General features: G+C 44.4%; 1 protein-coding gene across 6 annotated transcripts in view; it reads right to left on the bottom strand.

The window, feature by feature from the left end:
• Positions 1-24,343, bottom strand: part of LOC106588110 (regulatory-associated protein of mTOR) — a 218,903-nt gene that overhangs the window by 177,131 nt on the left and 17,429 nt on the right. For all 6 annotated transcript variants that reach the window (XM_014176787.2, XM_014176794.2, XM_014176814.2 and 3 more), the window contains exons 3-4: positions 14,634-14,736; positions 4,037-4,119 (exon numbers count right to left, since the gene is read on the bottom strand). In XM_014176787.2, coding sequence (XP_014032262.1) covers positions 4,037-4,119; positions 14,634-14,736 — 186 coding nt within the window. The remainder of the gene's footprint in view (positions 1-4,036; positions 4,120-14,633; positions 14,737-24,343) is intronic.

The raw sequence follows: 24,343 nt of genomic DNA, 5'->3' as shown, positions 1-24,343 counted from the left end.
ACACCTTTCTTCCTTCCACCTCTCCCCCATCTTTCCTTCCTTCCACCTCTCCCCCACCTTTCCTTCCTTCCACCTCTCCCCACCTTTCCTTCCTTCCACCTCTCCCCCACCTTTCCTTCCTTCCACCTCTCCCCCCACCTTTCCTTCCTTCCACCTCTCCCCCCACCTTTCCTTCCACCTCTCCCCCCACCTTTCCTTCCTTCCACCTCTCCCCCCACCTTTCCTTCCTTCCACCTCTCCCCCCACCTTTCCTTCCTTCCACCTCTCCCCCACCTTTCCTTCCTTCCACCTCTCCCCCACCTTTCCTTCCTTCCACCTCTCCCCCCACCTTTCCTTCCTTCCTTCCACCTCTCCCCCCACCTTTCCTTCCTTCCTTCCTTCCACCTCTCCCCCCACCTTTCCTTCCTTCCTTCCTTCCACCTCTCCCCCCACCTTTCCTTCCTTCCTTCCTTCCACCTCTCCCCCCACCTTTCCTTCCTTCCTTCCTTTTACCTCTCCCCCCACCTTTCCTTCCTTCCTTCCTTCCACCTCTCCCCCCACCTTTCCTTCCTTCCTTCCTTCCTTCCACCTCTCTCCTTCCTTTTCCACCTCTCCCTTCCTTCCTTCCTTCCTTCCACCTCTCCCCCCACCTTTCCTTCCTTCCTTCCTTCCACCTCTCCCCCTACCTTTCCTTCCTTCCTTCCTTCCACCTCTCCCCCCTACCTTTTCCTTCCTTCCTTCCTTCCACCTCTCCCCCCACCTTTCCTTCCTTCCTTCCTTCCACCTCTCCCCCACCTTTCCTTCCTTCCTTCCTTCCTTCCACCTCTCCCCCCCCTTTCCTTCCTTCCTTCCTTCCACCTCTCCCCCCACTTTTCCTTCCTTCCACCTCTCCCCCACCTTTCCTTCCTTCCTTCCTTCCACCTCTCCCCCCACCTTTCCTTCCTTCCTTCCTTCCACCTCTCCCCCCACCTTTCCTTCCTTCCTTCCTTCCACCTCTCCCCCTACCTTTCCTTCCTTCCTTCCTTCCACCTCTCCCCCACCTTTCCTTCCTTCCTTCCACCTTCCCCCCACCTTTCCTTCCTTCCTTCCACCTTTCCCCCACCTTTCCTTCCTTCCTTCCTTCCACCTTTCCCCCTCTCCCCCACCTTTCCTTCCTTCCTTCCACCTCTCCCCCCACCTTTCCTTCCTTCCTTCCTTCCACCTCTCCCCCCACCTTTCCTTCCTTCCTTCCTTCCACCTCTCCCCCACCTTTCCTTTCCCTTCCTTCCTTCCTACCTCTCCCCCCACCTTTCCTTCCTTCCTTCCTTCCTTCCACCTCTCCCCCCACCTTTCCTTCCTTCCTTCCTTCCACCTCTCCCCCCTTCCTTCCTTCCTTCCTTCCTTCCACCTCTCCCCCCACCTTTCCTTCCTTCCTTCCTTCCACCTCTCCCCCCCACCTTTCCTTCCTTCCTTCCTTCCACCTCTCCCCCTACCTTTCCTTCCTTCCTTCCTTCCCTTCCCCCTACCTTTCCTTCCTTCCTTCCTTCCACCTCTCCCCCTACCTTTCCTTCCTTCCTTCCTTCCTTCCACCTCTCCCCCACCTTTCCTTCCTTCCTTCCTTCCACCTCTCCCCCACCTTTCCTTCCTTCCTTCCTTCCTTCCATCTCTCCTTCCACCTCTCCCCCACCTTTCCTTCCTTCCTTCCTTCCACCTCTCCCCCCACTTTTCCTTCCTTCCACCTCTCCCCCACCTTTCCTTCCTTCCTTCCTTCCACCTCTCCCCCCACCTTTCCTTCCTTCCTTCCTTCCACCTCTCCCCCCCACCTTTCCTTCCTTCCTTCCTTCCACCTCTCCCCCTACCTTTCCTTCCTTCCTTCCTTCCACCTCTCCCCCACCTTTCCTTCCTTCCTTCCACCTTCCCCCCACCTTTCCTTCCTTCCTTCCACCTTTCCCCCACCTTTCCTTCCTTCCTTCCTTCCACCTTTCCCCCTCTCCCCCACCTTTCCTTCCTTCCTTCCACCTCTCCCCCTTTCCTTCCTTCCTTCCTTCCACCTCTCCCCCCACCTTTCCTTCCTTCCTTCCTTCCACCTCTCCCCCCACCTTTCCTTCCTTCCTTCCTTCCACCTCTCCCCCTACCTTTCCTTCCTTCCTTCCTTCCTTCCACCTCTCCCCCCCACCTTTCCTTCCTTCCTTCCTTCCACCTCTCCCCCTTCCACCTTTCCCCTCTCCCCCACCTTTCCTTCCTTCCTTCCTTCCACCTCTCCCCCACCTTTCCTTCCTTCCTTCCTTCCACCTCTCCCCCCACCTTTCCTTCCTTCCTTCCTTCCACCTCTCCCCCCCACCTTTCCTTCCTTCCTTCCTTCCACCTCTCCCCCCACCTTTCCTTCCTTCCTTCCTTCCACCTCTCCCCCCACCTTTCCTTCCTTCCTTCCTTCCACCTCTCCCCCACCTTTCCTTCCTTCCTTCCTTCCACCTCTCCCCCACCTTTCCTTCCTTCCTTCCTTCCACCTCTCCCCCCACCTTTCCTTCCTTCCTTCCTCTCCCCCACCTTTCCTTCCTTCCTTCCTTCCGCCTCTCCCCCACCTTTCCTTCCTTCCTTCCTTCCGCCTCTCCCCCCCACCTTTCCTTCCTTCCTTCCTTCCACCTCTCCCCCACCTTTCCTTCCTTCCACCTCTCCCCCACCTTTCCTTCCTTCCTTCCACCTCTCCCCCCACCTTTCCTTCCTTCCTTCCTTCCCCTTCCCCCACCTTTCCTTCCTTCCTTCCTTCCACCTTTCCCCCACCTTTCCTTCCTTCCGCCTCTCCCCCACCTTTCCTTCCTTCCTTCCTTCCGCCTCTCCCCCACCTTTCCTTCCTTCCTTCCTTCCGCCTCCTCCACCTTTCCCTACCTTTCCTTCCTTCCGCCTCTCCCCCACCTTTCCTTCCTTCCTTCCTTCCGCCTCTCCCCCCGCCTTCCTTCCTTCCTTCCTTCCTTCCGCCTCTCCCCCCGCCTTTCCTTCCTTCCTTCCTTCCGCCTCTCCCCCCGCCTTTCCTTCCTTCCTTCCTTCCGCCTCTCCCCCCGCCTTTCCTTCCTTCCTTCCTTCCGCCTCTCCCCCCGCCTTTCCTTCCTTCCTTCCTTCCGCCTCTCCCCCCCGCCTTTCCTTCCTTCCTTCCTTCCGCCTCTCCCCCCCGCCTTTCCTTCCTTCCTTCCTTCCGCCTCTCCCCCCGCCTTTCCTTCCTTCCTTCCTTCCGCCTCTCCCCCCGCCTTTCCTTCCTTCCTTCCTTCCGCCTCTCCCCCCCGCCTTTCCTTCCTTCCTTCCTTCCGCCTCTCCCCCCGCCTTTCCTTCCTTCCTTCCTTCCGCCTCTCCCCCCGCCTTTCCTTCCTTCCTTCCTTCCGCCTCTCCCCCCCGCCTTTCCTTCCTTCCTTCCTTCCGCCTCTCCCCCCGCCTTTCCTTCCTTCCTTCCTTCCGCCTCTCCCCCCCGCCTTTCCTTCCTTCCTTCCTTCCGCCTCTCCCCCCGCCTTTCCTTCCTTCCTTCCTTCCGCCTCTCCCCCCGCCTTTCCTTCCTTCCTTCCTTCCGCCTCTCCCCCCGCCTTTCCTTCCTTCCTTCCTTCCGCCTCTCCCCCCGCCTTTCCTTCCTTCCTTCCGCCTCTCCCCCGCCTCTTCCTTCCTTCCTGCCTCTGCCGCCCCTGCTCCCGCCTCTGCCGCCCCTGCTCCCGCCTCTGCCGCCCCTGCTCCCGCCTCTGCCGCCCCTGCTCCCGCCTCTGCCGCCCCTGCTCCCGCCTCTGCCGCCCCTGCTCCCGCCTCTGCCGCCCCTGCTCCCGCCTCTGCCGCCCCTGCTCCCGCCTCTGCCGCCCCTGCTCCCGCCTCTGCCGCCCCTGCTCCCGCCTCTGCCGCCCCTGCTCCCGCCTCTGCCTCTGCCCTTCCACCTGCTTAAGTGCACATATGGGACACATAGCTCCAAGCCACATAGGACCCTGTCTAAAGATCAGCGAGACAGTGATCCACAACACAGTACGTACAGGTACAGACTGGTATGTGTGGGTGGTGGGTCACTGAGGTAGAGTAAGAGGAGGGAGCACATGGGGCCATGTGAACTCACCCTGGGTTGCCAGTTCTCATACTGCTTCTGCAGGTTGGCCCCGATGGTTTCCAGGGCTTTCTGTGGACTCATGGACAGAGGGTCTGGAGGAGAGGAAACAGACACTCATTATCATAGATACAACATTAGATTTGGGTACAACCAACACAGTAGTGAAATGCACAAAAATGACCACATTACTCATAATACTTGCACTTAAATGTATCTATAAGCATTACTTTAACAAGATGGGAAGGTAAACGTATTGTAGATTTGAAGTAACAGATCTGTATACAGTGTGTATTATGGGGTATTGGGTATTGTGTCTAAATTGATGTAGAGTAACGGTCAAAAGTTTGGACACCTACTCATTCAAGGGTTTCTATTTTTACTATTTTCTACATTGTAGAATACTGAAGACATTAAAACTATGTAAGAACACATATGGAATCATGTAACCAAAAGTGTTAAATCATATGTTTTGATGACAGCTTTGCACACTCTTGGCATTCTCTCAACCAGCTTCGTTAGGTAGTCACATGGAATGCTTTTCCAACCGTCTTGGAGTTCCCACATATGCTGAGCACTTGTTGGCTGCTTTTCCTTCACTCTGCGGTCCAACTCATCCCAAACCATCTCAATTGGGTTGAGGTCGGGGGATTGTGGAGGCCAGGTCATCTGATGCAGCACTCCATCACTCTCCTCCTTGGTCAAATAGCCCTTACACAGTCTGGAGGTGTGTTGGGTCATTGTCCTGTTGAAAAACAAATGATAGTCCCACTAAGCGCAAACCAGATGAGATGGAGTATCACTGCAGAATGCTGTGGCAGCCATGCTGGTTAACTGTGCATTGAATTCTAAATAAATCACATTTTCACCAGCAAAGCGCCCCAAAACAATTACACCACCTCCATGCTTCACAGTGGGAACCACACATGCAGAGATCATCCATTCACCTACTCTGTGTCATGCAAAGACACGGCGGTTGGAATCAAAATCTCAAATTTGTACTCAGACCAAAAGACAGATTTCCACCAGTCTAATCTCCGTTGCTCGTGTTTCCTGGCCCAAACAAGTCACATCTTCTGATTGGTGATCTTTAGTAGTGTTTCCTTTGCAGCAATACAACCATAAACGCCTGATTCACACAGCCCCCTCTGAACAGTTGATGTTGAGATGTGTCTGTTACTTGAACTCTGTGAAGCATTTATTTGGGCTGCAATTTCTTAGGCTGGTAACTCTAATGAACTTATCCTTTGCAGCAGAGGTAACTCTGGGTCTTCCTTTCCTGTGGCGGTCCTCATGAGAGCCAGTTTCATCATAGCGCTTGATGGTTTTTGCGACTGCACTTGAAGAAACTTTCAAAGTTCTTGAAATGTTCCAGATTGACTGACCTTCATGTCATAAAGTAATGATGGACTGTTGTTTCTCTTTGCTTCTTTGAGCTGTTCTTGCCATAATATGGACTTGGTCTTTTACCAAATAGGGCTATCTTCTATATACCACCCATACCTTGTCACAACAAAACTGATTGGCTCAAACGCATTGAGGAAAGAAATTCCACAAATTAACAAGGCACACCTGTTAATTTAAATGCATTCAAGGTGACTACCTCATGAAGCTGGTTGAGAGAATGCCAAGAGTGTGCAAAGGATGGTTACTTCGAAGAATGTCAAATATAAAATCTATTTTGAATTGTTTAACACTTTGATTACTACATGATTCCATGTGTTATTTCATAGTTTTGATGTCTGCACTATTCTACAATGTAGAAAATACAAAAAAAATATATATATAAAAAAAACATTTAAAATGAGTAGGTGTCCAAACTTTTGACTGGTACTGTAAATGCTACAATTGTGAGCTGCAGTATTCCACAAATTATTTGGATTAAGAGTCCTCCAGCCCATTTGATATGCCACAACACAGAGATCAGATAAATCCCAATATTGCCATCACAATGAAGCAGAGATTCAGTTTAGACAGTTAACCCAATAGAGAACCAGTATCACAATCCCTCGCCATTTGCTTAGTAGGGCTGTTTCGCTTATCAAATTAAAACTACAAAATATGGAGAAATCTCCCCAGCGCTTCGGATTGAAATATTGCCAAGAAGAAATCAAATTGTATAAAGCATAGCGCATATTATAGATTCTGAGATATCAAATTCTGCCCACAATGCAGAGAATTACATTATTGATTTAGAAATGACTGGATGTATTGACAATATGCATATTCAGGGACACTGACAATGTTTTGGGGACATAAGGAAATAAAAACAAATGTATATTGTGCAGTATAACGCAACTGCAGTGAGTAAATGTAAGATGACCCTAAAGTGGTATGATGCATTAATTTCTCTTCAGATAGGGACCTGCAGTGAGTAAATGTAAGATGACCCTAAAGTGGTATGATGCATTCATTTCTCTTCAGATAGGGACCTGCAGTGAGTAAATGTAAGATGACCCTAAAGTGGTATGATGCATTCATTTCTCTTCAGATGGGGACCTGTAAAATGAAGGAAGGAGGGAGGGGGTGGGGTGAGGAGGGTGGGTGGGTCAGATAGCTAATGATTGTGCATTTAAGGTTATTCTAGACATTTTTTTTTTTAAATAAACCATGATCTGATGATTGACAGTTTGCACTGTGCTCAGTCAAAGTCTACAATGAAACAGGAGCAGTCTGACAGAAGTCTTAGCTTTTTTGAATATGTTAAGTGCTTCCTTTCATAAACTCTACCATCAAACAGTCTTGGGTTATGTGGTTTCTTTTTGTCAAACCATCTGTGGGGGTGTAACGTTTCATTATTACTGTCATTTTGTCTGTCTGGTTTCTTCTCAGTTGTCTAATATACTGTTATGAGATTACTTACAAAACTTGGATGGAGGGCAGGGCAATATGGTCATAATATCATATCACAATATTTTTCTCATTTTTCAACGGTATGAAGATATTTAATGTTTTGGAATAACAAAAGTTCTAAATATGCTTCACGAGGAGTGCATGATCCTAGGGTGGCAACAAATACATTCTAAGTGGTTTTAAAATGGAGCTCTCTTTTCTGATTGTTTTATACTCTTCAAACATCAACCCAATTTTTTTAGTTGTTGCATTTTTCATACATTTCTGAATTTCCTTCACTAATTTGTTATAATTCCCACAATGTAAAACATTCGTTTTACTTTGTATGGTTCTGTTTTGTGAAAAGGTCACTTTTCCTTTATCAGAATAATTATTTTCTATAAACAGGTTTCCATCAAACCTTTTTATGCAAATGAAGTACACATCAGATTAAAAAAAAAAATTCACGATAGGCTTAATGAAAACAGCAAATGTCGGTAAACTTTCCAAATGTCGATAAAAAGTAAATAGACAAGGTGGGATCTTTGTGTCTGTAAAATTAATTATGCGAGAAATGGTGGTGGAAACGCTTTTATGTGCAAATATTGATATAATAACCATCATATCGAAGTAAACTTGGTGTCACAATGACATGTGTGGTCCTCCCACTAGGCTACAGATGAAATGGGTATTGATGAACTTTATAGGGTGGTGAAAGTGCAAGGTGATGAGCTTGATGCTCCTTTCCAATAAATATCGAGGGTATTATTATGGTGACATGTTGATCGATCCTGCAGTTAAACAAATAAAAAGAATCTTGCTCTTTTGTCCATAATAATCTTGTAATGTAGGTTTAGACACTAGGCTATACCGGCACTATCTGCGAGCTTTTGGTTAGAGGGCATGTGCCAATACCAGAGTGTGGAAATTCACTACATAACGCAAACATGTGACAAAACCAGCAGTAGAGTTGAACATGCATTGGAAACCCATTTAACTTGTATTTTTTATTCAGTACATGGGAATTTAACCACAAAATATATTTTAATGTGCACTACGTCATCACACGCAGCCTTTTACCAACAAGTAAATTTGATTGAAACCCATCTCTGGTTTGAAAATGCGAATATTCTAAAATCCGCAGAAAACTATATGCGCATGAAAATCTGTCGCCAATTGGATGGAAACATAGTTTAAGACCATATATTTTCAAATGGATTCAATGAATGTACTTGCGCCACAAGGGGCATTGTGCCAACTGGCTTATGTGCCTTTTTTGTGAGCAAAACTTTTTGTGGAAGACATTACACAGGGCACTGACCCCTTCCCAACGTTGTCGTGATATGTCGAGTTTCCTTGTAGGCCTATTTGGCGGGAAACTGAAGCCAGCTGTATAGCCTATTGCCTGTGTGAGTCATTCTGGGGCACAACTTTCACTTGGGACAAGGGGTCATGTCCCCCCCACATTCTGAAATTGCATTTTTGTTCCCCCCCAGTTTTATCATTGCAATGTGATACAAAAAGCGGTAAAGGTGTGCTTTATGACATAAGGTCGCCTCCGAGCAGTCGGGTAGGCTATTTATTGTTCAGCTAGCTGGATTTAGGACCATGCTGATGCCACAGAGCAGGCTGACAGGCTGTGTGAAGGCAAAGCTTCTGGAAGGCTGGCTGGACCAGCACAGGAGAGTTGAAGATAGTTCAGTGTGTATGTGTTGCGCTCTTTCACAAAGTTGTAAAAGCAAGCAGAGCAAAAACTGGCTACTCTTCAGTTGACTGATGTAGCTGGCAAGGTAACTGCTGTTTAACTTAACGGAAAAAACAAAACTGAGCTAGTATTGTAACATTAGGTAATGTTTCATCCCCTCTTGACTGAGGTAAATTAATCAGCTATGCTAGCTAGTAGCTACCACAGTCAGGTCAGTTCTAGCCTCTAGTTATCTGTCAGATAGATAGCAATATGAGGTGGCTATTATTACTAACAGCTGTTGTTTGTATGGAAATGTTATGTCTTTGTTATGTCTTTGTTATGTCTTCCCCATCCCACTCGCAGCCTGCTGGCTTTCTGCCCGACTCCCACTCGCTACCACAAGAACTGGTCCCAAACCCAACCGCAGTCCCGCAATGTTATTTTAGCCGTATGTGACGCAGATCACTTGCCAGCCATGGTCCCCGCAATTTTATGCCCTATAGGCAATATCAAATGCACAATTATGTAGGAAATAGGTTACATTTCCAGAGATTCTCACATGGTCCTTATAGTGTGTTAGTGGGCTATATCAGCCAAGATGCTAGATGTAGTTGAAGTGAGCAGAGTTGGACAAACTTGCACTTTCTCTTGAGCTATTTTTATAGCCTACCTTTTAGCAGTGGGAAGATTTACAAACAGAAATATGGATGATCAATATTCTAAGCAATGTAGTAAAGTATAGCCTAATCATAGGCCTATTTAGGAAGTACATTTCCTTGGAAAGAACTGCCCCGTGCTTCTCATCCCATGTATAGGCTATAGCCTACTATTGAATTGAGACCACACGGGCACCTGATCTCACAGGTATAGCTACTGAACTGGAAGCAGCAAACTTGATGACAGCGACACCTGCTACGTTTTGCGTAGCTCTATAGGATATAGCCTACCTTTTAGGAGGACGATTTGCAGGCCGAGCCAAAAAAAGGTCATCAATACTTACTGAAAACGAAAAAGGTAGTATGATGATTAAATGTGTTGATTGCACTTCGACTCACTTTGGTGGAGAGCCCTCCACTTCTTTCCATTATCAATATGTATTTAGATACTGTAGTAAACTACAGTCTAATGATATTTAAGTTAATTTCATATTCAAATTACCCGCCACGTGATTCTCTGCGCATGTAGGCAGCCTACTCTATATCAATGAGACCACATACGAGGCGCAGTTGAACTCTCACGCCCAACTAGGAGAGGTAGACTACTGAAGTTGAAGCATGCGTGAATAACGTGAAAAATATATGTGCTGTTAATACAATAGGAAGGCCAACGCATACAAAGCAGACAGAGGAACGATTCCAAATAATCTGTTAGACAACAAAAATATTTGCATCCCAAAGTCGTCTGTCTGACCATGAAAAATGCCAACCGCGCCGCAACGATCTTTGTCGCGACCCGCGGGAATGCAGCCCTCTAGTGCAGTCAGTAGACAACACTATGCTTGACATGTCTTTGCAGGATCAGATGGTGACAGGGGTCCCAAAATGGTCAGACAGCCAATTTTGCTGTATATTAACAATATCAGTGAATGATACAAAGTTCCATCTTGAATTGAAGGGTAGACCTACAGTAGCTACAAGACAGCATTTTCAGTTTAAAGATACTGTCCGGGAATAATGGTCATTTCAATTATTGAACAATTATATTATCTAAGAATAGAATCAATGTAAAAATGTACACCAAGGTAATTATTTTGTCATCCCTCATTTTTAGGAGGATCAGATGGTGACAGGGATCTCAGCAGGCAGCTAGGGAAGACCAGTCTGACGCAGGCAAGGTGAATTTCTACAGATTCCGGACAAGCAAGATGCTATTTTAAGGCAGTCTGACAACCCTCCAAAGTTGATTTCCAAACTGTATCAAGGGTTGATGGAGGCATTTTCCAATGACACAACACACAACCTGGTAGAAGCTATTGATGATATGAACATGTGCATTCATCATCATCATCATCATCTCAGACATAAATGACTGCAGTTTCAGACCATCCATAGAACGCACTAGATGCCAGTGAAACTGAATTGCATACACTCAGAAATGTTATTCCTCTGCTGGAGGTGTAAAACACAAAAGGGGACATATTTTCATATGTATTCAGACCCCTTGAATTTTTCCACATTGTTACGTTAGTCTTATTCTAATGGATTAAATAGTGTTTTCCCCCTAACCAATCTATACACAATACCCCATAATGACAAAGCAAAAACAGGTTTGTAGATATTTTTGTAAATGTATATATACAAAAAAAAAATGTAATGACATTTACATAGGTATTCAGCAGACCCTTTACTCAGTCCTTTGTTGAAGCACCTTTAGCAGCGAGTACAGCCTCGAGTCTTCTTGGGTATGACGCTACAAGCTTGACACACCTGTATTTGGAGAGTTTCTCCCATTCTTCTAGGCAGATCCTCTCAAGCTCTGTCAGGTTGGATGGGGAGCGTTGCAGCACAGGTATTTTCAGGTCTCTCCAGAGATGTTTGAGCTCTGGCTGGGCCACTCAAAGTGTCCCAAAGCCACTCCTGCATTGTCTTGGCTGTGTGCTTAGGGTCATTTTCCTGTTGGAAGGTGAACCTTCGCGCCAGTCTGAGATCCTGAGTGTTCTGGAGGAGGTTTTCGTCAAGAACCGCTCCGTTCATCTTTCCCTCGATCCTGACTAGTCTCCCAGTCCCTGCCCCTGAAAAACATCCCCACAGGATGATGCTGCCACCACCATGCTTCACCGTAGGGATGGTGCCAGGTTTCCTCCAGACGTGATGCTTGGCATTCAGGCCAGAGAATCTTGTTTCTCATGGTCTGAGAGTCTTTATGTGGCTTTTGGCAAACTCCAAGTGGACTGTCATGTGCCTTCTACTTAAAAGTGGCTTCTGTCTGGACACACTACCATAAAGGCCTGATTGGTGAAGTGCTGCAGAGATGGTTGTCCTTCTGGAAGATTCACCCATCTCCAGAGAGGAACTCTGGCAGAGTGACCATCAGGTTCTTGGTCACCTCCCTGACCAAGGCCCTTCTCCCACACTTGCTCAGTTTGGCCGGCCGGCCAGCTCTAGGAAGAGTCTTTGTGATTCTAAACTTCTAAGATTTGAGATGGAGGCCACTATGTTCTTGGGGACCTTCAATGCTGCAGAAATGTTTTGGTACCCTTCCCCAGATCTGTGCCGCGACACAATCCTGTCTCAGAGTTCTACGGACAACTCCTTCGACCTCATGGCTTGGTTTTTGCTTTGGCATGCACTGTCAACTGTGGGACTATATATAGACAGGTGTGTGCCTTTCCAAATCATGTCCAATCAATTTACCACAGGTGGACTCCAATCAAGTTGTAGAAACATCAAGGATGATCAATGGAAACAGGACACATCTGAGCTCAATTTGAAGTCTAATAGCAAAGGGTCTGAAAACGTATGTAAATAAGGTATTATTATTTTTTATAAATTAGTAAACATTTTAAAAACCTGTTTTCGCATTGTCATTATGGGGTATTGTGTGTAGATTGATGAGGAAAACATCTTATTTAATCCCTTTTAGAGTAAGGCTGTAATGTAACAAAATGTGGAAAAAGTCAAGGGGTCTGAATACTTTCTGAATGCACTGTAAGGTCTTGTGAAGGCTGGCTGAATTCTGGCAACAAGTATGTTCTTTTATCTCAGCATGACGACAGATTCTCCCTTCTCCCTGTTTTGTTTGCTTGGAAATGTTGATACTTGAGACTTATCAGAAGAATCTGTGTAACCAAACATTTATAGGGGCTAAGAAATGCATTGCCATTAATTCAAAGGTTGGTTATCCTCCCACAATGTCAAGTTATGTATCACTAGACTTGATTTATTACCAGATTAAGGGTATACTGAACAACTTTTACAAGGTCTGGATGCCTTATACGGAATACAGTACGACTAAAGGAGTCTGTATTGAAAACATGCCCACGTCAGGGGATATACCCATTTAGGCAATCCCTGGTTTCCAGTCCTGTGCGTTGTCACTCTGTCCTTGGCCTAACACACCCGAAACCAATCCTGAATGTTTCACTAAGATCCTAAATTTGAGTGGGGTGTGTTGGGTTTTTTGTTTTGTTTTCTGTTTCAAAACCTTTCCCTTGGGAATAAAAATAAATAAAAAGCTATGATTGAACGGGGAGGAAATTGTGTTGGGAGAGAGCCGAGTTAGGCTGGCTGGCTGGTTAGGCAGGCAGGCTGGTCTGGCTGAAATTTGATATAGCGGATTTCTTAATAAAAACAATCAAAAGTCTGTATTTTATTCACGAGTTGCTCATTTGTTAGGCTATTGGTTAAAGGTGCAACACAACATTTATTACAGAATCACCTTTGATTTAGTTCAGTCTTATTAATCACTTAAACATATTAATAATGATCTCTTACCTAGCTTGGTGACAGAGGGCATTTTTGCTTACTTTTTGTTCTAAATAGAGACGGCACATTGGATTGTGTAAAATGCAGGGAATGAGCTTTAGGTGCCCCCAGACAGGTTGCCGCCCCCCCCCACTTCTAAAATCAAAGTAAAGCCCCTGGAGTCTTTCATTAAAGTGAAACAATGTGTCTGTTTGCTGCTTTTCATTAAATCATACACAGCTGTTCTTTATATGGCCTAAAACCAATGTGTTCAAAATGGGCAGAATATTAGACTATAGCATACTGAATTTTCATCAATCATGAAAATAGAACCTGGTAAAAGACCGACATTTGGACGTTTCAATTAAAAATGACTGTCACATGACTATATTAATGTAAACATTGTGATTTTAGAGACAAAGTAACAGCCTATGATTAGACTCAGAGGAAGGCCCAAACAATTGTCAAGGACTCCAACCACACTAGTAACATTTTTTATTAGTCATAGACTGTTCTCTCTGCTAATACACACACACACACACACACACAGATCTACCTGAGGTTCAACTTTAAGGCAAGGGCATATTTTGAAACCATTTTGATACTCACCTCATATCTTGATAATATGAATGAGAAAGTAGTCCCTTTTGTTTTTAAATCAGTAGTGTCCATCTCTCCCACTGTTCCCATTTTCAATTAAAAAAAATATGCTTGAGAGATTCACAAGACTATAACATTAGAATGTTGTAAAGTGCTGCCCTACCCTGGCTGGTGAGGAATAATAATAATAAGCACACAAACTAAAGAATGCTATTTTAGTATTTTATTAAACTTAAGATTCTCACCAAGACAGGCAGACAGTACAAACAGTACAGTAGGCTATACATTGCACAAGAAGAATATAGGCTATTTTAAGAGATTTAAGAGAATGAATGCAAATGTATGCTGTTAATGAACAATAACTAGGCCCAATCTATCAACTACCAGATCTGAATAAATGGGTTGGATGGATGGCTTTGATTGTCCAGCAATCTTGCACTGCTACCCTCAGCATTCTTGGAGGAGGTCAGAACAAGCAACAGGGATGTCACCAGAGATTCACAACCAGGGGCTCAGCCCTGAAAACCAGGGACTGACAGAGTACCGGCAAATCATTGTATTTGTGGGTCTGAGAAAAAAAGAGTGGATGAATACACAGATAGTAAGCCTGCAATATGAAGAGGAAATTCTAGTCCACCAACTTTCCAGGGGCACTCACTTATCCAAAGTCCTGGTGATGTCCCTGACAAGCAATGGAAACCGAATTTATCCTCTTCGTGCTTCCCAAAAATATCCTGGCGCATGAAGGCTACATCTACAGACGGAAATGACACACCGCAAACAAGTCCTTCTGGAAGTGCATCGAATATAATGTTTTCGAATGCTGAGGTCGCATAATGCTCACTGAAGGGGTTCTCTCCAAGTTATACTGGATACGCGATTCTTTCAGCGCCTGGAACATCAACTAGAGGAGCTCAGGACATACTATCAAGGCAACATGGGTTGAGGAGAAGGTTGGACACATTAGAAGAAAGCCAATGTTTCCCACAGATATGTCTTAATAACGGCTTTATTATTATGAATTATTTGTGTGCGAGTTGAGTATGGAACAGGTTATGCAAGTGTGTGTGTGTTTGTGTGTTCTTACCGATCCAGCACTCCAGTCTGGCGCAGGGTGACGTCTTGACCACGTCAGGAGGGTCCACCCCCACGTTGAGACACAACACCAGGGCCACACTCACAGTCTTCATCTGGAGAGACAGAAGTCAATACACATGCTTCTCAATACACACTTTGTTTATATGAGATATAATCCCAATACATGCTCTCATATACAGTGTGAAGAGACCCTGTTTATTTACATTATTTGGGTGAAGGACGTTAATATTTCACAGTTCATAGAGAGGCTCGGACTCGAGTCCTCACACACACACTATACGGCTCTGAGGCAGGCATCTGACAACGTCAGCCTCTAGATTTTCCTTCAAATTATCATCAGATGTGCATATTTTCCTTTCAAGACAATTCGATACGCATCTGTGGGGGGAGGGGGAGGCAATGTAGCCTACGTTTTTTGTTCTCCCACTTTGGTACTGATATCAGCATCACCCTCTAATTAACTTTCCTCTGGTAGTTGACTTTTATTCCGGTAAAACATCATTTTCAACAACGCATAGATAACAATAACCTAGCAAATGACGTAGGTTGTCACTCAACTAATAGCGTAATATCACACAAGCCATTTTAGCATTTGAATGCCGAAGGCGCCGTGCAGATGTGCAAGATCAGGAACAGGCCGCTTACCTGGCGAAGCCGGGCACGGTGCTCAGTTTGACTAGGCTACTGATATTATGCCTGGGGTTGTTGGGCATGCAAAATGACTCACAGTTACAAGCTGAGGTCCACACTGAAGGAGAGGACGCATCAGTGGTGGGTTTGGCCTTCCATTTGTACACACACAAGCTCCCGCAGGCGTCTGACACGCCAAAACGTCAGCCCCGTTTGTCCTTCAAATATCAAGAAATAGTGCTCCTGTGTTTATTTGTATTTTTCATTACTTGAGGTGTCCTGGGGTGAGATCGTTTTCTTGGACAGCCATGCACACTATTTTGACCTTGCCCTCTGGCATGGATGGATCCATTGGCAGGTCTGTCTAGTTGGCATAGCCTGACGTGACTTTGCAATTCTGAACAACAGTGCTGCTGACCTGATCTGGAGAGTGAAGAGCCATGTTGTCCATCAACAGGACTGAGGCTGGATCCAACACTATGCCAAGCACTAGACTATAGAGAACACACCAAAAGGGTTCTGTTTGGAGGGGGGGGGGAGAACTTAACAAACTTCTCTTTGAAGTCTGTCACAACTCCAATACAAGTCACGATTCAGTGCTTTCTGTAATAAAAATAGATATTTGAAAAAACGTAGAAAACATTTTTTATTTTTTTTAAACAGTCACGAATCCATATATAAACCTTGCACGGATATCGCTAAAAGATACAGCTGAAAGAAAGATCACATTTACTGGTGATTGATTTGTCTCCCAAGGACTTTTCAAGAAAGGCCTATTGAAGTGTATTTAATTGAATGTGTGCCTGGATAACTGAAGTTAATGGAACTCTGTAGCTGACGAACAGAAAGGCCGAAGCTCATTGCAGACAGAAGGGTATTGAATTAAATATGTGCCTGATCTATGGTGGTTAGCAGAGTTCTGGAGCTACTGCTCCTACTAGGCAGTTTACTGTAGTGTAGACTGGTCTGATAGAGAAGCAGTCCGGGGGGACAGGAAACAGGGTCAGGTAAACATGTGCACCTGAACACAGATTGATCCGTTGGGGCACACATGTACATACACAGACAGAACGAGAGAGGCTAGAACAGAGAGGGCAGTCAAACCCTGCACTGATTTTTACTTGAGGAGCTACTACCCCTGTGTTACTAGCTTTGTGCATCTTTTCTCAACACCTGAGCAATAGTCAATGAGCAAGCTCACGTCAGTGACCACGTTTACATGTGCACAGTATTCTGAATAATAGCCCAATCCCGATAAAGGTATTATTTCAGGATAAGCTGTTTACATGCAGCTTTGACATTCCACTCACGAGTATCCCTGTACCCATGAATAAAAATAATATTCCTATTCAGTTTTTTTTTTTGACAGGGGATGCAGGATAATTATTATTATTATTTTTTTTTAAGTTAAGCCTCATTTAGATATTTTTTTCTGCTTATAATTTCTGACATTAGGTAGGTTATTTGTTAGTCAACTTGTCTATAATTACATATATGCAGCTTCTCATTGTCATTACTTGTGATGCTCTAGAATACTAAATAAAGCCTTGCTCACCAGAATGTCAGAAAATTATAGAATGAATGCATAAATCTAGTTGACATATGTAAAGTTCTTTCATTTCTGCTTCTCTCACGGAGCGAAGACGTTTAGGGACCAGGGAGACTTTTCATGCAAAATTTCCCAATGACAACACCCAGTAAGATTTATTTTAATATGTAAAAAAAAAAAAAAAAAGAGGCAAGTTTAAGGTTCTGAATGAAAGGTGAAAAGACGTATTTTCGGGACATTTTGGTCATTCAGCAGACACTCTTATCCAGATCGACTGACAGTCAGTGCATTCAACTAAGGTAGATAAACAACATGTCAGTCATAGTAAGAAAATAAAATAATTCTGTAACAGTTACTGAGAAAGTCGTTGAAGTGGTCTGTTTGGATTCCTTTGAACGTCGCTGCCAATTTAAAAGCTTTGAAAAATGAACATAAGTGCATGGGACAGATGGGAGCAATAATACATATTATATTGCAATCAGTTGGTGCGTCTTTTCTTTCCTATATTAAATACATTTAAAATGTATTAGTGTGACAGAATGCTTAATAGATTGAGAATGTGCAGTTGAAAGTTGGGTATAGAATGAATTACAATTTTTTTTAACATATTTTCAACAAATGTAAATGCAAATTTTCACCTTTCATTCAGAACCAAAAATGTACCTGATTTCAACATCAGGAAAATACGTAATTTAATCCTCCGGAAAGTTCTATGATCAAATTTCTCAATGAAGCAAGCATTAGATCAAAATAGTCATTTTTCACTGAATTTTGCAACATAGAATCGACCAAGATTTTTCTCTCTCGGTCGGGGACATCCCTAACACACACACACAAAGCAGAGACGGGAGTAGAGGTCAAGATACAGGAGACAATAAAAGACGCAGGTAGGTCTCAGATGAAACTCATCAAAGCGCAGGAGGAGCTTGCGGAGTGTGCAAAGCTGAGAGGGGGAAAGAACCTCATGGCATTACATTTCCCAAAACGTTGTGGTTCCAACTCTAATCAAACCCATAGGAGTGTGGATGTGAATCCACGTCTCTGTCCCATAGGATCCCTCACTAAGAGGCTTTACTTTCACTACACTAACCTCAGGTAGGCATGACTGCGTTCTTATACATTGACCCCAGTGAGGGATAAGTCAGTTGGGACGTGCCCATTAAAGATACTATAGCTGAAATGAGAACACGCCTGGGGGAGTTTTCAGCCCTGCGTCAAAGAATCTACAAAAGCTGCATCCCATTGAGCTCTGATCAAAACTAGTATACTATATAGGGAATAGGGTGCCATTTCGGATGCAACCAGTCTACAGAGTGCAGGTTTTACAGCCATCCCTGGAAAACAGTAAATGGTGTTGAATTTCTGGGGGAGATGGCAAAAATCTTCTTTCCTATTTTTACACAGAATAGTTATGGCCACAATTGGGAAGGAGTGCACTGACTGAAATAAACTTGAAAACAACAGTCAGCATTTGTGACTGCAATTATTCTTCCAGTGTCTTTGCGTTGTTTGGTCAAACTGAAGATGGCATAGCTACCCACAAAAGCACCAACACTGTTTACAGTCAAGCACCAAAAGCGGGTCCTGGCTTTCAAACTGTCTACCCATACCCAGTCACGCACACCCACCAACCCACACACAAATCACCTGTAGATCAGTTTTAGAGGTGAGGTACATTCATGCCAGACGTTCTGTCCTGACTTGGTGTTGTTCACCACCATACTAATTCACCAGCAACATTACTGCAGCCTGGCACAGGAAACTAAGGTGATTACCGTCACAATAAAACAACCCTAATGAAATGATTTGTTTCCCAACGACATCATATGTGAGCGACTAATAAAACAGAGAAATTAGCATGAAAAAAAATTGATAATTGAGACAAATGGGGAGGTAGAATCTGTGGGATTCATAATAGGCTAATATGGCATTTAGGTTTGACAGCAGCCAGATGTTGTCTCCCATTGATTGAATCCCATTCATTTCTCACTTCAGTGGAGAAGTCTATTGTCTCCCTACTTATAGCATACATTCCAACTGGAGGAGACAGAGGCAGCAACCCTATGGGCCCTGGTCAAAAGTAGTGCACCATACATGACATTTTAGAATTTTTTATTTCACCTTTATTTAACCGAGTAGGCTAGTTGAGAACAAGTTCTCATTTACAACTGTGACCTGGCCAAGATAAAGCAAAGCAGTGCGACACAAACAGAGTTACACATGGAATAAATAAACATACAATAGAAAAAGTCTATATACAGTGTGTGCAAATGAGGTAGGATAAGGGAGGTAAGGCAACAAATAGGCCATAGTGGCAAAATAATTACAATATAGCAATTAAACACTGGAGTGATAGATGTGCAGAAGATGAGCATGCAAGTAGAGATACTGGGGTGCAAAGGAGCAAAATAACAGAACGGGGATGAGGTAGTTGGATGAGCGATTTACAGATGGGCTATGTACAGGTGCAGTGATCTGTGAGTTGCTCTGACAGCTGGTGCTTAAAGTTAGTGAGGGAGAAATGAGTCTCCAGCTTCAGTGATTTTTGCAGTTCGTTCCAGTCATTGGCAGCAGAGAACTGGAAGGAAAGGCGGCCAAAGGAGTAATTGGCTTTAGGGGGGGTGACCAGTGAAATATACCTGCTGGAGCGCATGCCACGGGTGGGTACTGCTATGGTGACCAGTGAGCTGAGATAAGCGGGGCTTTACCTAGCAAAGACTTATAGATGACCTGGAGCCAGTGGGTTTGGCAACAAATATGAAGCGAGGGCCAGCCAACGAGAGCATACAGGCTGCAGTGGTGGGTAATATATGGGGCTTTAGTGACAAAACGGATGGCACTGTGATAGACTGCATCCAGTTTACTGAGTAGTGTTGGAGGCTATTTTGTAAATGACATCGCCAGAGTCAAGGATCGGTAGGATAGTCAGTCTTACAAGGGTATGTTTGGCAGCATGAGTGAAGGAGGCAGTGTTGCGAAATAGGAAGCCAATTCTAGATTTAATTTTGGATTGGAGATGCTTAATGTGAGTCTGGAAGGAGAGTTTACAGTCTAACCAGACACCTACAGTTGAAGTCGAAAGTTTACATACACTTAGGTTGGAGTCATTAAAACTCGTTTTTCAACCACTCCACAAATTTCTTGTTAACAAACTATAGTTTTGGCAAGTCGGTTAGGACATCTACTTTGTGCATGACACAAGTAATTTTTCGAACAATTGTTTACAGACAGATTATTTCACTTCTATTTCACTGTGTCACAATTCCAGTGGGTTAGAAGTTTATATACACTAAGTAGACTGTGCCTTTTAACAGCTTGGAAAACTCCAGAAAATGATGTCACGGCTTTAGAAGCTTCTGATAGGCGAATTGTCATAATTTGAGTCAATTGGAGGTGTACCTGTGGATGTATTTCAAGGCCTACCTTCAAACTCAGTGCCTCTTTGCTTGACATCATGGGAAAATCAAAAGAAAATCAGCCAAGACTTCAGAAAACAAATTGCAGACCAACACAAGTCTGGTTCAATTTCCAAACGCCTGAAGGTACCACGTTCATCTGTACAAACAATAGAACGCAAGTATAAACACCATGGGACCACGCAGCCGTCATAATGCTCAGGAAGGAGATGCGTTCTGTCTCCTAGAGATTAACGTTCTTTGGTACGAAAAGTTCAAATCAATCCCAAAACAGCAAAGGACCTTGTGAAGATGCCAGAAGAAACAGGTACAACACTATCTATATCCACAGTAAAACGAGTCCTAAATCGACATAACCTGAAAGGCCGCTCAGCAAGGAAGAAGCCACTGCTCTAAAACCGCCATAAAAAAGCCAGACTACGGTTTGCAACTGCACATGGGGACAAAGATCGTACTTTTTGGAGAAATGTCCTCTTGTCTGATGAAACAAAAATAGAACTGTTTGGCCATAATGACCATCTTTATGTTTGGAGGAAAAAGGGGGAAGCTTGCAAGCCGAAGAACACCATCCCAACCGTTAAGCACGGGGGTGGCAGCATCATGTTGTGGGGGTGCTTTGCTGCAGGAGGGACTGGTGCGCTTAACAAAATAGATGACATCATGAGGATGGAAAAGTATGTGGATATATTGAAGCAACATCTCAAGACATCAGTCAGGAAGTTAAAGCTTGGTCGCAAATGGGTCTTCCAAATGGACAATGACCCCAGGCATACTTCCAAAGTTGTGGCAAAATGGCTTAAGGACAACAAAGTCAATGTATTGGAGTGGCCATCACAAAGCCCTGACCTCAATCCTATAGAAAATTTGTGGGCAGAACTGAAAAAGCGTATGCGAGCAAGGAGGCCTACAAACCTGACTCAGTTACACCAACTCTGTCAGGAGGAATGGGCCAAAATTCACCCAGCTTATTGTGGGAAGCTTGTGGAAGGCTACCCATAACGTTTGACCCAAGTTAAACAATTTAAAGGCAATTCTACTAAATACTAATTGAGTGTATGTAAACTTCTGACCCACTGGGAATGTGATGAAATAAATAAAAGCTGAAATAAATAATTCTCTACTATTATTCTGACAATTATTCTTAAAATAAAGTGGTGATCCTAACTGACCTAAGACAGGGAATTTTTACTCTGATTAAATGTCAGGAATTGTGAAAAACTGAGTTTAAATGTATTTGGCTAAGGTATATGTAAACTTCAACTGTAGGTATTTGTAGTGGTCCACATATTCTAAGTCAGAACCGTCCAGAGTAGTGATGCTGGACGGGTGGGCAGGTGTGGGCAGCAATCGATTGAAGAGCATGCATTTAGTTTCACTTGTGTTTAAGAGAAGTTGGAGGCCACGGAAGGAGAGTTTTATGGCATTGAAGCTCGTCTGGAGGTTAGTTATACCAGTGTCCAAAGAAGGGCCAGAAGTATACAGAATGGTGTCTTCTGCATAGCGGTGGCATTTTGGACAAAACCAAGATGCTTGCCTTGTGCAGAGAAACATGCTTGGCTTGTGACAGGGTCTTTAATATTCTAGTGGCTTGGTAGACTTATTTTGCGGCAGATTTTTAGCCACCGAAATAATGAAATGACTATTGGATTTGGGTAAGCTCATTTAGTAGCAGAGGGCTACAAGTCAACACAGAAACCACAAACGAAGAGAATCGGGCCTAGAATCTGTACGTGTTGTACCAAGCTCAGTACAAAAAAAAGTGTGGTGCTTTAATACACTTTCAAAGCTTTTCTGTGTTTAAAATATAGAAGATGAACACTGAACAGGAGGAGAGAAGGGAGGGACAAAGGGAATGAAGAGGTGGAGGCTAAGTCTTGCCCCCCGGGGGAGAGGCTCTGATCCTCCATAACAACGGTCTCCTTTTGAAGAGGGTGACCCTTCTTGATTGTTAACATTAATCTGAAGGAAAGCCTAAACAAAATGACATTTTAATACATGTCTCCTGGACCTCATGGATTTCTAATAATCCCACAAATCCTGTTCGGAGCAGCGCAGAGGGGGAAGAGAGAGATAACAGGGGAGTAGGGTGAAAGCTGAAGCAGACTTTGGTTCAATCTGTTTTTTTGGACTTGTTCACAATGCTCACTCCCATACAGGTGAACGGCACTGGTACTTAACTATATTTGGCTTACCATGACCGATGGAAAACACAGAAACTTCAAGACAGATTCTAAGGGTTTGTGATAATGTACATGTATCAGAGTGTGACTGTGCCCTAATGTGTGTCCTGCTGGCGATAAAGTGAGTGGCCCAAGCTGATGCTACAATCTCCAAGGCTTCCAGCCTGCTAGGCCTTGCCCTGGCACGGGGGAGATCGATGCCCCCCTCTGTTTAAATAGCCTTAATTTATAGCAGGACTAGCAAATGGAATAGTCACTGACCATTGATCCGTATGCGCCGAGGTGCTGGATCGGAGGGAGGGAGTGGCTCAAAGTTCCCTGGAGTCCCATGCATGGTTATTCATGAGAGAGGGGGAGTTACCATACTCAATTAACAGTTTAAACACAACACACACACACACTCCAGTCTCCAACACACACACAGACACGAAGGCCACAGCGACAGCTGATTTCAATAGAGTTGCTATAGAGGTAACGTAGTGGTCAAAACGTAAGCAATAGGACTACAACAAACACAGGGTAGGAATGACAGCCAACTGCTCATCCCTGCATTCATGTGTCCTGATACAGATCAGAATTTGAGCCAAAAGGGCACTCCATATTCACGTCACAGACTATCTACAGTACCTGGATCAGACTGCTTCTCAGCCTTGATTTACTGCTCTCCTGAAGAAGATTCACTGGTTATCATGGCGATTATATAGTCATTTCGCATAGCGAACCAAGATATTTTAAAAGATGAAAACAATGGCAAAGATGGAGGAAGCTAGCACAGCAGAAAGCCAAGAATTGCAATTTGTGGGCTTGATATTGCAGCGTGCTTTTGGGAATGTGTGGAAATCATTGTTGGAAAGCCAGTACTTTAGAGTATGCAGAGGTGGTTGGTTAATTGAAGTGCTAAAGTGCTCATCTGCATTGATTTCAAATGACTAGCTCTGATTTTGACAGAAACCAGATATCCTTTTTCGACGTCAATGGTCGCATGTCTAATAGGCCCAATTCATTTACTGTGTGCATTTAATTCATTCATGATGGATTACTGATTAAGACTGCAAAGCATTCTAAATAGCACACCTGCCTCATTTCCCTCCTGCTACAATGGTGTGGTTGTCGATTTCGTATTGATTTATTGTATGGTAAGATGGGACACTTATATTTTCCTTTCTCTCTCTCTCTCGTGCCATGTGTGTGTGACCTTGCGTGTATCCTCCACGTCCCTCTGATGAGGAACTGAGACAGGACAGGGGTGCGGTCTCGCGTGCTGAATCAACAGCTGTGTAAGCACATGGGTCAGGGATCATCTGATACACAGACAGACATCAGCCCTCACCATCATACGTCATTGGTGGAACATCTCTTATGAACGGTGCCATGGAGAAAGAGCTTTCAAATAGAAATGAAGGCAGTGTTTTGAAGTCAACCTTACCCGCTTAACCACAGCACAGTGATATAAACACAGCCGATGACTGATATTCTTTCGTAAACATACCATGGAGGTCAAGCCATGCGGCGGAGCAGGGTTGGCTCTTTCTTAGAGCATGGCAAATCTCATAACTTGCTTCCTGGAAACATTTGAAATGGTCATCCTAGGAGGTTTTCATATCATCTGAGGAATGTTTGTATCAAATGTTATGCTTTTATCCACAGCAGGCCCTGGAATATCAGGATAGAAAGCAAAACAGAAGAGATGAAGTGAATCTCTCTGGTGGGTCTACGTCTGACCTCTTGTACTAGTCTTTCTAGACAGACGGGTTGCCTCCCACAACGTAGGCCTATCAATGTTCTGGCTTACACTTCTGTACTCATACAATGTCCGTTTGGCATAGAGAAAAGGGCAGAGTTCGGACATCCTGATTTCCTACATCACTGCCTTATCCACTTGTTGCCATAGCGTAAACATCCCCCGGACACAAAATAGTAACTA

This window comes from Salmo salar, chromosome ssa02, assembly GCF_905237065.1.
Source record: "Salmo salar chromosome ssa02, Ssal_v3.1, whole genome shotgun sequence".
NCBI classification, from domain to species: Eukaryota; Metazoa; Chordata; class Actinopteri; order Salmoniformes; family Salmonidae; genus Salmo; species Salmo salar.
This window is presented reverse-complemented; position numbering and strand designations above follow the sequence as displayed.